The sequence below is a fragment of the Nyctibius grandis genome, chromosome 21, assembly GCF_013368605.1.
Source record: "Nyctibius grandis isolate bNycGra1 chromosome 21, bNycGra1.pri, whole genome shotgun sequence".
Taxonomy (NCBI): domain Eukaryota; kingdom Metazoa; phylum Chordata; class Aves; order Nyctibiiformes; family Nyctibiidae; genus Nyctibius; species Nyctibius grandis.
In genome coordinates, this window is record NC_090678.1 from 974997 (window position 1) to 986859 (window position 11863).

Sequence of the window (11863 nt, forward strand, 5' to 3'; positions counted from 1 at the left end):
TGCAACAGGAGTTTCACCTACAAAAGTCTCATCATCCAGAAACAGCAGCCTGATGTCCTTGTAGTTTAGTAGGAAAAGAGTCGAATGTAAGAAGGTGGATCTGGAGATGTTATTAAAGCATAATTAGTTAACAAACTGTTTCCTAGTAAATTTTAAGAATTGAGAAAATTTGTGGAATATTGTCACACAGAACTAAGTATATTCATATTGATGTATCAAACTAATTAAATAGGGATGGACAGACATCTTCATCCACACAAGAGATGTGTGTCATGTGACTAGAAACTCTTTGCAGTCAAAGATGGGAATGAAATCTCAGAATAGGGGAGAGACAGTTTAGGGGTCTTAACTAAACAGTGGGAGTATGTGATGTGTATGGGTTATCTGCCTCAGTGTTCTGCTCTGCATAAGTCAGAGCAGAGGCTTGATGATCTATTTCCTATAAAGACAGCAGATATTCAACTAACAGGATAATCAATAATATTTATGTTTTTGTAGAAATTCTGTCCTGGACTTAGCATGTCTTTTGTAAATTTGTGCTGCTTTTGAAAGTTTGTTTTCAATGACTCAATATTAAAAAAACAAAAGAAGTCTTTAAAAAATTCTAAATAATTTCGAGGGAGCTCTAATCATTACATAATTTGATAAGAAGTATCTTATACTTATCAAGTATTTTATTTCACTAAATTAAATATTTCTTTATTTCTAAGGTAAAGTTGTGATTTCAAGTGTATGATTCACCAAAAATAGCTTTTGATTATAGCTTATCACATAATTTTGCATGATGTTGAAAGCACAGATATTTCAGGCATCCCATTTTGATTTGAAGCTCATTGAAGTAAATATGAAGATTCTTGCGGGTTTCACTAGGTTTAGAAGTCAGAAGTTCTATCTCTCAATGTTTGGAAAACTAAAATATCAGGCCAGCAAATATAATTTTCCAAATCAAATAATAATGTTTGCAGTGTCATTAAAAGAATAATTGAGGAGCTCTTTCAACCCTGCCTCAGAAGCTAATTGTCTTAATTTATGTATTTACTTCTATAAACAAGAAGCAACTGCTCAAGATAAGCAGCCTTTGTCACTAGTGCCTCAGTAACACAATGAGAATATAAATGATTAAATAAAACTCATTAAAGGTAAAAGAATACTGGGAATGTGTACAGAACAACATGGTAAGGAATGGAGGGAAGTACTAAGAATTTATTAGACCTGAAGAGAAGAATAAAAGTATGCTTAATTTTGAGCAAAGTCTCTTATTAACTTTAATCTAGACTTGAGGAGCTTAAAGTCAGAGATTCAAACTCTGTTCCTATCAAAGTAAACAGGAGTTTTTCCCAGTGACTTCTGTAGACCTCACATATCAACTCAACTTTTTAAAAAAAACGAAACAGTGGGAAAATACAATGAAGTCCTATGACAGAGTTAATAAACATTTTTCTTTCTGGCATCAGACTCATTAGATCCTCCTTTAATCTTATGTTCTTCATCCTGAACAAACCCAGTTCCTTCAGGCTCTCTTCATATGTTATGTGTTCCCATCCTCTGAACATCTTGGTGGCCTTTCACTGGACTTGCTCCAGTCTGTTGATAACTCTCTTTTACAGATGATTTAAATCCAGACACAATGTCCCAGATGCCATTTTGCAAGTACCAAACATAGGGGAATATTTGCTGCCCTTGACCTGTTGGCTTTACTAATGTACTTGGTCTTCTTTGCCACAAGACAGTAGTCCTAGCTCATGATCAGCTATTCAGCTTCATATCTGCTAGATCTAAGGTGCTTTCCCATAAAGCTGTTTTCTTGGGGGTGTACCCAGCCTGAACTGTTGCATAAGGTTTTTCTAGTTCCAGGTGCAAGGCTTTTCATTTCTTTATCTTAGAACATATCTTGTTAGATAAAAGCAAGGCAAAGAAGACACTAAATATGTTAATCATTTCTGTTGCCGGGTCTCCTTTCTCCTTCAGCAGCAGGCCTCTATTTTCCTCGGTCTGACTCTTGCTGAAAACGTACATTTAGAAGTCCTTCTTGTTACCACTCACATTGCTCACTCATTTCAAAACAGGCTGAGTTTTGAAATGTCATGTAATATAATCACTGTATGTCCAGGCCATGTTTCTGTAGTCCTCCCAAGTAGCCTTTCCCAACTTTCAACTTAGGTAGACTTCTTGGTATTTGAGCTCAGACAGAAGTTCCCCATGCATCCAAGTCAGCCTCCTGCTGTGCCTGCTCAATTTTCTGCACATCCATATCGACTAATGTAATATAAGGACGTCATTCTTAAAGACCAATCGCATCACTTGGGCTGTTTTACCTTTTAGGGAATCTTCACCTGGTATCCAACCTACTAAGTCCCTGGACAAGATAAAGGCTGCTGTCCTGAAGACCAGAATAACTATTCTGTTACTTGCCTCACTCACTTCCTTTGGGATTTTTTTATCTGACTATCCTGCAGTCAGCGCAGTCAAGGCTGCCATCAGTTTTCACATCCTCAACTAGTTCTTCACTATTTATGAGTAGCAGCTCCAGCAGAGCATCTTCCCTATTCAGCTCCTTCAACACTTGCATTAAAAAAATCATCCTCAATGCATTTCATTACTCTTCTAGATCGTTTGTGTCCTGTCATGTTACCTCACCACCAACACCACTGCTTGGCTGGTGAAGTGCCCCATGAAGGTCAGAACCTGTGGTCATCTTGCTTCCTCTGGTAGGTTAAGGAAGGCTTCACCCACTTCCTTTTCTTGATCTGCTGGTCTATAGCAGATTCTGACCACGGTCTCCCTATTACTGGACTCTCCTCTGATTCCAGACTTCAAGATCCTGGCCAGTTCATTGCTCATTCAATAGCAAAATTTTAGTTTAAAGTACTCCTTTGTGTGGAGTGCAGCTATCCCCCCTGCCCACCTGTTCTCACTAAAGAGAATCTATTCATCCTTCACAAGCACCCCAGGCTATTCCCACCACATCTCTGTGATCCCAATGAAGTCATAGCATTCAACTGTGTCCATGTCTTCTGCCTGTTTCCTACACTGTTTGTGTCTGTGTCTAGGCACTTGAGATGGGTCCCTAATTGTACCACTTACTGGTGGGAGTGGTTTTCCCAGATGCTTTTTTCCCTAGTCACCATTTTGACTCCAGCCCCAAGCTAACATTGCTTGAAGCCCTCCTCACAGGGTCAGCAGGTCTGTTGCCTAAGATGTCACCTGTTATTTTCTGTTAAATTCTCTCTCTCCCCAGCTGCCATCCATCCTCAAAGTAGATCCAGTGGCTGCAAAAGCCTAAGCCCTGCCTATCTGACTGCAGCAGCTGTTCAGTCAGGTGTTGACCTGCAGGAGGCATCTGCTTCTAACCAAGCCTTTCCCCTTGACTGCAGAGTCCAGGATTTTAAATGATCTTTTATTTCTAGGAGGAAAAGAAAGCTTTCAGAATGACATTCCAGTGTGAATTTATCTAATTAAGGATGAGTGGTTTAAATAAACTAGGTACTGCTGACATTCTATGTACTTTCACTTAATTTACTTAATTTACTTGAGTGGAAGCAATAAATTTACAGAGAGTAACAGTATTCCTTAATGAAAACTTTAAAAAAAAGCAGTAGAGTAAGGCAGTTGATTTTATTTTTTAAAAAAGAATCTATGTTTGTAAACTGATCAAAGACAAACAAGTATAAGTAGAACTTCTTGAAATGTCACTGGTTAAAGTCAGGTAAAAAAATCAAAATAAGATGAAAAGTATTAGAAGGTCTTTGTTTTGAACTTTATTTGAGATAAGGAGAAAACCTCCTTCCCTCTAAAGTTCTTGGTCTCCTTGCAACCGCTAATGATCAAAGATATGGTTGTCTTAATAAGCTAAATCCTAAATTATAAACTGATAACTAAGTTTTAGAAAGGAAACTTACTTAATTGTTCAGCTGCATAATTTCATGCAGATTTTAAACCACTTCTTCTATCCCTTAACAAAAGAAAAGAAGGAAGGTAGGCTCATTAAAAATAAAAAGGACAAAAAAGTGACATTCAAGATTTTGCTTCTCATAATAGTGGAAACAGATCATTAATAAGGAAAAAAAATGTTTTAAAGACTGTGTGGCTGCAGATGTGAGTAACCCAAACCAAATCAGGCCTTGCCAGTAAATTAATTTTGCTGGTTTATATAGGCTTATTCCGACAACAGAAAATTCTCCTCTTCCAACAGTGCCATCTTCCTCACCAGGTCTCCCTCTTTTTATCATCTTGGTGGACTGAGAGAATTCCTTCTCTGCTTTCCCAACACCTTTCTTTTCATCAATCTGCAGTAAGGCCACAGTCCTCCTTTCTTTCTTTGCCTGGAGCAGCATGCGTTCCAGATACTTGTCCCATCTAACCTTGGTCAGGTGTATCCACAGGAGGAGTAATCCCCTTCTTTTCCCAAAAACTCTTCTATAGGAAAAAATTAATGTGCAGAACATTCTTTGACTTATTAACCCCCTGTAATCCTATCCACTAGATTTAAGAGGAAGAAAGGGAAGATGAAACATAACAGGGATTAACTTAAAGCTGCAAATTATCTCCCTTATTTTATGTGGTGGGTTAACCTAGGCTGGCTGACAGATGCCCACCCACCCAGCTGCTCTCTCACTCACCCTCTTCAACAAGAGAGGAGGAGGAAATTAGATAAAAAAGCTTGTGGGTCAAAATAAGAACAGCTGGCTGGAACCATCTGAAAGTGTCTGGAACCAGCTGTGTTCGGTATGGGGCAGCCCCTCGCCTCTTGTCACAGAGGGCACTCCTGTGCCCACACCCCACTGTCAAAGCCTTGCCAGTGATATCCAGTACAACTCAATAAAGCAATATTCAAAAATTCACTCATCAAAATCTATCAGAAAGTATGCAAAATTAGGTTCCAAAAATTCATAGCTGGTGTGTAGCTTAAAGCTAACCGTGCCTGAGCTCCAAGCCAGGATAAATGCTGAACCTCCAACCCATACAGAAATTTCTTGTCCATACTAACACAATGCCAAATCCAGGCTACTGCTCTCTACTGAAAATCTAGCATAGTCACGTGGCTATCTTTGGCCTTGGAGCTCAGGCACAGTTAGCTTCCTTCTGATTCGAATTATTATGCAAACATATCCTTAGGTGCTACAAACTATGTAGCACAGTTGACTTTTTGTGTGAGCGAGCCAAGCAGGTTTAGTCTCTATGGTTGACACTCTGTGATACACAGATAATCTTCAAATGTTTATCCCCTACTGAGATGAATTCAAAACCACAGCTGTAAACTCAGAGTTGGTCTATGCTCAAAGGTTTTCTGGAACAAACCTAATCAATATCAGCTGTTGAACACGCTTAAACTTGATACAGTAGTCATGTGGTACCAACTAGTAGTAACAGTACAACCAAAAAACTTGGAGATTAAAAAGCAAGTAACATGTTCTTGAAATCTGCCCAGCTATCTGTCCAAGGTAACAAATCAAAATATGGTAACAACTTTATGACGGATATTATGAAGCAGATGGCATAACCCATAGATCTAAAGGAAAGCTAAAAAACCGGACTTCTATATCTTATATCCAGGAGCTTTTGGAACTCAGTATCAGTTAAGTAAGCACAGAGAGCCATAAAGACTTAGGAAAAAGCTGTAACGAGAGACCTTTGAAAGGTTAGTTTCACTCCTTTGGACAAGAATCTTCTCTGTTTTGATTGCTGTGATGCATCATAGGGCTGGTAGCAATAAGACAGACCATGTGAGACACAGCCTGGCTTGCAAAGTTCATCCCATAATGGGAAACAGGATCATAACACACCTGAACTGCAATTCCCGTGAGCTGCCAGGGCAAGCTCAGTAGGTACAGATTACTGTGAAAACAACCCGGACAAAGTACACAAGAACTTCCCATTCCACCTGGGAGAGCAATAGCTTTAATGTTCTACTCAGTTTTGGAGTATCTTTTGTATTGTGACTTTGACCTTGCTTATAGAATGGACATTATGATTTTTAATCAGGAAATTAATTAACTTGCCAAAGTATTTTGCTTAATGCTGACTTTCCAATAAACACAAAGAATGGTGTTTAGGCATTCATGTCATGGATGTTATTATATTTATTTATACTTCTAGAAAATACTAATGTACTGTATGTATACTAAAAAAAACAACCGAAAACAACCAAGACTCCCGCTGTCAACCAAAAAAAGATAAAGGAAAAAAAAGTCTAAACACAGTCATCAGAGAATACAATGATGTAATTTTACCGATTTTTATTTTCATGTTTCTAAGAAATCAGACTTTGAGATGCCATAGATTTTTAGTTTTAGATTTTATTTTATAGTCAGAAAAAAAAAAAACCCAACAAAAATTTAAGATTTCTTAACTATTCAGTGCTTGAGACAAATTCAGATGTGACTTAAAAAATGTCAGCAGTGAATGAGGCTCTTGCATTTCTCTTTGAAACAATGCAATGAAAAGGGAAGAAACCATATAACCATCATCATTCATGTGGCAACAATAGATCTGACTCTGCAGCAGCCAAAATAAGTTCTTTAAACTGTGGATTGCTAGGATTAATAACAACTGAAAAATACAGACAAAGAAAGAAGATAATTTTTCTCTTGACTGTTTCCATGTAACTCTGCTGTTCCCATTGTCTTTCCTCTAGCGACTGTGCCTCATCAGCCTAAACTGCTGGTTTCAGTATCTGTTTTCCCAGTGTGATGTAGGACATTAACTGTTGCTTCTAGTGAAACCAAAATGAGATGACAGGAAGAACATTAAAGTGATCTTTTAATTTCATCTCCAAAGATGAAAAGTAAACACAGCATGCTCATGCATGGCTTCCTGTAGGGATATTGTTGTGCTGGAAGTTATCTGAAGAATTAAGACTGAATCTATTTTAGTGGGGTGCAGAGTCCTATTTGCTATTCCAGGAAGGCATTTTGGCTCACTGTCTATATATCAAAGCAGTTCCAGCCAGTAACAAGAAAGCTTGCAAGCTTAGAAAAATCTTCATAATGAAATAGAGAGATGGTACAGGGTTATACACACTTAGATACATATAAAGCACCTCCCTGGTCAAATAGTATGAGGAAAAATAATCTCAACTGAGTAGGATTTCAAGATGTTAATCTGAAGACAATTACAGAAAAAATGGCTCTGTCAGGCTTCCTTGACAGAGATACAGAGAGAGCAAGTACATGAACCAAATGTTCCTGTTGTGCCTGTGAGTTTACAAGGAAACTTTTCTTTTGTGATTTTGCATTGTTAAAAGGCAATTTATATATGTGTTTATCTGACAGTAGATGATGTCATCTGATTTTAATGCCTTAATCTGCTACTAAAACCAGCTTTATTTCTCTCCTTCTGATAAAAAAATTACAAAGTTGTATTTATTCTGTCTAAGTGTCTCTTTGTGTTAAAATAAGTTATTTTGGCATTGCAGATCTTCCAACTACTGGCTCAACCGCATCCAGTCCTTTCTCTACTGCAACGAAAATGGCCTCCTGGGAAGCTTTTCTGAAGAGACTCACACATGCACCTGCCCTAATGACCAGGTTGCCTGCCATGGGTTCCTTCCCTGTACAGTTGGAGATGGCTCTGCGTGCTTGAGCTGCGCTCCTGACAATCGCACCCGCTGTGGGAGCTGCAATGCTGGCTACATGCTGAGCCAAGGGCTTTGCAAGCCTGAAGTAGCAGAATCGACAGAGCACTACATTGGGTTTGAGACTGACCTTCAGGATCTGGAAATGAAATATTTATTGCAGAAGACAGACCGGAGAATTGAGGTCCATGCCATTTTCATCAGCAATGACATGCGCCTCAACAGCTGGTTTGATCCTTCTTGGCGCAAGCGGATGCTCCTTACTCTTAAGAGTAACAAGTACAAGTCTAGCCTGGTCCATATGATACTGGGCCTCTCTCTCCAAATTTGCCTAACTAAAAACAGCACCTTAGAGCCTGTTCTTGCTGTTTATGTCAACCCGTTTGGGGGCAGCCACTCTGAGAGTTGGTTTATGCCTGTGAATGAAAATAATTTCCCAGACTGGGAGCGGACTAAACTGGACTTACCCCTTCAGTGTTATAACTGGACGCTGACTCTGGGCAACAAGTGGAAGACATTTTTTGAAACTGTACACATCTATTTGAGGAGTCGAATAAAGTCAAACGGTCCAAATGGCAACGAGAGCATCTACTATGAACCCCTGGAATTTATTGATCCCTCAAGAAATCTGGGCTACATGAAAATTAATAACATCCAAGTGTTTGGCTACAGCATGCACTTCGACCCAGAAGCAATTCGAGACTTGATTTTGCAGCTGGACTACCCCTATACTCAGGGATCACAGGACTCAGCACTTTTGCAGTTGTTAGAGATACGGGATCGTGTAAATAAACTCTCTCCACCTGGTCAACGTCGTCTAGACCTCTTCTCTTGCTTGCTCCGTCATAGACTCAAACTGTCTACCAGTGAAGTGGTGAGGATTCAATCTGCTTTGCAGGCCTTTAATGCCAAATTGCCAAACACAGTGGATTATGACACAACAAAATTATGTAGTTAACCATAAATGTGAAGCACAACACAAAACCTTGAAGGAGTTTTTACAGTGCTTTTGTGGAACAGTTTATGTTTGGAAGAGTAAATTTAAATTGTCTTTTCAATATCTGTCTTATATCAGTCAATACTGTTGAATGGCAATTTACACACATGAACTTGCTGACAATGAATATATTATACCTGCAGTTTTGGTTTATGAATGAAATAAATACTGACACCAGTCTAGAAGACATTCTACTTTTTACAATAAATTTCATTTGTAATTTTATATGTTCCGTGGCAATGCTTTTGTGCATTACATCCTCTAGAGGGAACATAGAAGGATACCAATAAAATTTTGTAGCTGAACAGTTATTAAAAAGAAATGCTGTGGAATTCTTTTTTCTTACACAAAAGTGGTAACCTTGATACACTTTTGTGTGTGTTGAACCCAGGAGGTGTAGGCAAAGAGAAGACAGTGACTCAAGATTTTAACAGAAACTGTAGAAAAGACAAAGCCATAGAACATTTTATTCTTAGGACGTGGATTTAAATGTTCATGATGAGTTGAAGTGACAACTGTAGTGATGCTTTACTTGCTACACCTGAGAGTTTCCTAAGACATGCCCTTTTCAAGATGTTTAACATGACATACAGACTCCCAGAGTGGTAATATTGAGTGTTTTAGGATAGACAGGAGGTTAGTATGGTGAGATGCGCAGTAATGAAAGGTTTCATTAGCTCAATAGCAGACAGGTGAGAGGCTGTTTTTGCAACTGGTATTACTCACACTATAAAAGAAACAACCTTTTCCAGCCAGAGCGCCTTCTGAAAGTCTCCCTAATCCTTGGCTTTGCATATTTATAGAAAAAATCAAGCACATGCATACATTACCTCCTCTCAAATACACACACTATAATATTTATCTAAAATTACCTCTTTTGAACTATTTACCTAAATACCACCATGCTGATCAGATTCAAATGAATTTAAAAAATTTCCCTGACAACACAACAGTTTCATATGTGAATATTTTTTTCATTGGTACAGATCAGAATTAGGTTCTTTAGTATTTTACACATTCCAGCAGAAAAAAAGATATCTAAGACGGTAGAACTCGGGACTCTCAAGAAGGTTTTGCTGCCTCTTGCAAGAAAATAGTACAAACGGCTGGGCTGTAAAAAGTCCTTGTTAGTAAATATAGGGCGAAGTAAAGGAAATTGATGCAAAGTCTTTTAGTCTCTTTATGCTCAGTCTTAATCTGTGACATTGATGTAAAAGTCCACTTGTTTTTTATACGGGAAAGAATTACATATAAAACTACCATGTTATGTGCAAGCACAGAAAGAAAAACCCCTATATTTAACTAATATACAATTTTAATTCAACTAGATCTTAATTAATTTCAATTAAATTCAATTTTATTAATTTTAATTTAGTTATAGTACAATTTAGTTCTGAATTGTAGCCTAATCTGAATTTAAGCTACACTCCTCACTTAATTTCTAGCTAGACCACAGCAGCACAAGAAATGTAATGCTTCATAATTATATGTAAGTAAAATAAAATGCAAGGCCAGAAACACTTCAGAAAACCTAATGCCAAGGAGAATCTTCTTTTTTTTTTAGTGATTTCTCTCTCTCCTGATTTCACCGAATATTTATAAGGAATACTATTTCACCACCACCTGTTCAGATAATTCCTCAGACCTTCTATACTAGGAAGCCCCACAGAAGTAAAAATAGCCGTTTTTTTCTTGTAATCAACCTCTAGATAAATTCCTGTTTGTTTTCTACTTACAGCTTTCTTTTGCCGTTGAATATGCATCTCAGCCCCTGTTCTGTGTGTCAAAACTTTGACTTGCTCTTACATTGGTAAGACCTTCTCAGTTAAGATTCTTACTGTTCCTGTTTTCATCTCCAAGTCTTTCCTTTGGTCTGCCTTTGGCAACTATAATAAATTGTAGAATTAGATAGTTTGATTTTACTAGTCAGTACCTTGTGTAGTCTTTTCAAATAAGCAAAAGACTATGATGTTATAAAATGAACAAAAAGTAAAATATAATCTTCTGTTCATAGAAAATAAAAGTTCCAATAGAAATGTGGGGCAATGATAAATTAAACACTTATGTTATCCCTTCACTAGGGAAAAATACTAATCTGTCACGGTAAATGATCTGAGATTTTTTTCCCCCCACTTTAATGCTCCTCCCTAAAAGAGTTCCTCAATGACTATTTCTTCTTTCTAAAAAACCTTCTGAGGTTGTTTTGTTTTGTTTTGTTTTTAAATATCTCTCTGCTGAGATGCAAAGTTCTTTGCTGTGCCCAAATATGTACACAATAGAATGTACAAATAAGAAGAAGCCAAAAGAGGCTTCAGTCAGACATCATTTAATTATTATACAACCCATTAAGTGTATTTGACTGGACTGGTGGAAAACCCCTGTAATTACTGTATCTTTGTGCCAAATTAAAATTATTATATAACTTCCTTAGCCTACTAATCATGGACTAGTTTTGGACTTTGGAACCTGCAGGACCTTGGAATGGTGAGGGTTTCTAGTTTACCAAAACTGGATTCCATAAAGATAGATATAAAAGGAAAAAAATATGAATAGTGGGATAAAAAAGTCACAGGATTTATCTGGTTCTCAAGTTACAAACAGGATCCAACAATATTTCCTTTTCGATACTTTTCCAATTGAAATCTTTCTATGTTCTCAAAAAGAACTTCAGGGTCTGTAAAAAAAAAATGAGTCTGGATAAGTCAAAACAGTCAAGGACTTCATCCATAAGAAAATTTTGTAATAAGATATGAACACACTTGTGGAGAAGAAAGAACTGTGGCTACATCTAAGTACACTCATTTCCATCTGGACATTGCAGATATTTCTCCTACTTAGTGTATATTGTACGTCAGATCCTGACTCTTGCATTGACCAATACTGTTATTACCTGCTGTTATAAACTGAAAAAACCCAAGGAAATTATAGTAATATATGGAACTGTACCATGACAACCTAAAACAGTATTCAGAACAAACTTTAGTGACAATAGTTATAATAACCAGGTAGATATTAATTATAACGTAGTAACTTTCCTGCTCAAGTGAAGGCAACTGTTATCTGATAAAAAACCCTTATAACACTATTTTCCAAGCAAATACAATTCAGATTGTGTCTGAAGGCTGGGAGCCAAACTAATGTCTAGAAGTTCTGTTGCAGGAACAAGGATGGGCTACATTATCTCTGCCTGGAAACCAGAATTATGTTTGCCATAGTGATCTAAACCTCTGGGTGATACAACTCAGAACACACAGTCTGAATTAAATCATATTAAAAATATCATAAAGATGAAT

General features: G+C 37.5%; 1 protein-coding gene across 2 annotated transcripts in view; it reads left to right on the forward strand.

Moving 5' to 3' along the window:
• The window catches only part of BRINP3 (BMP/retinoic acid inducible neural specific 3), a 198840-nt gene extending 190309 nt beyond the window's left edge, over nt 1–8531 (forward strand). For both annotated transcript variants that reach the window (XM_068416956.1, XM_068416957.1), the window contains one exon: nt 7415–8531. In XM_068416956.1, coding sequence (XP_068273057.1) covers nt 7415–8531 — 1117 coding nt within the window. The remainder of the gene's footprint in view (nt 1–7414) is intronic.
• Nucleotides 8532–11863: the final 3332 nt, after the last annotated feature.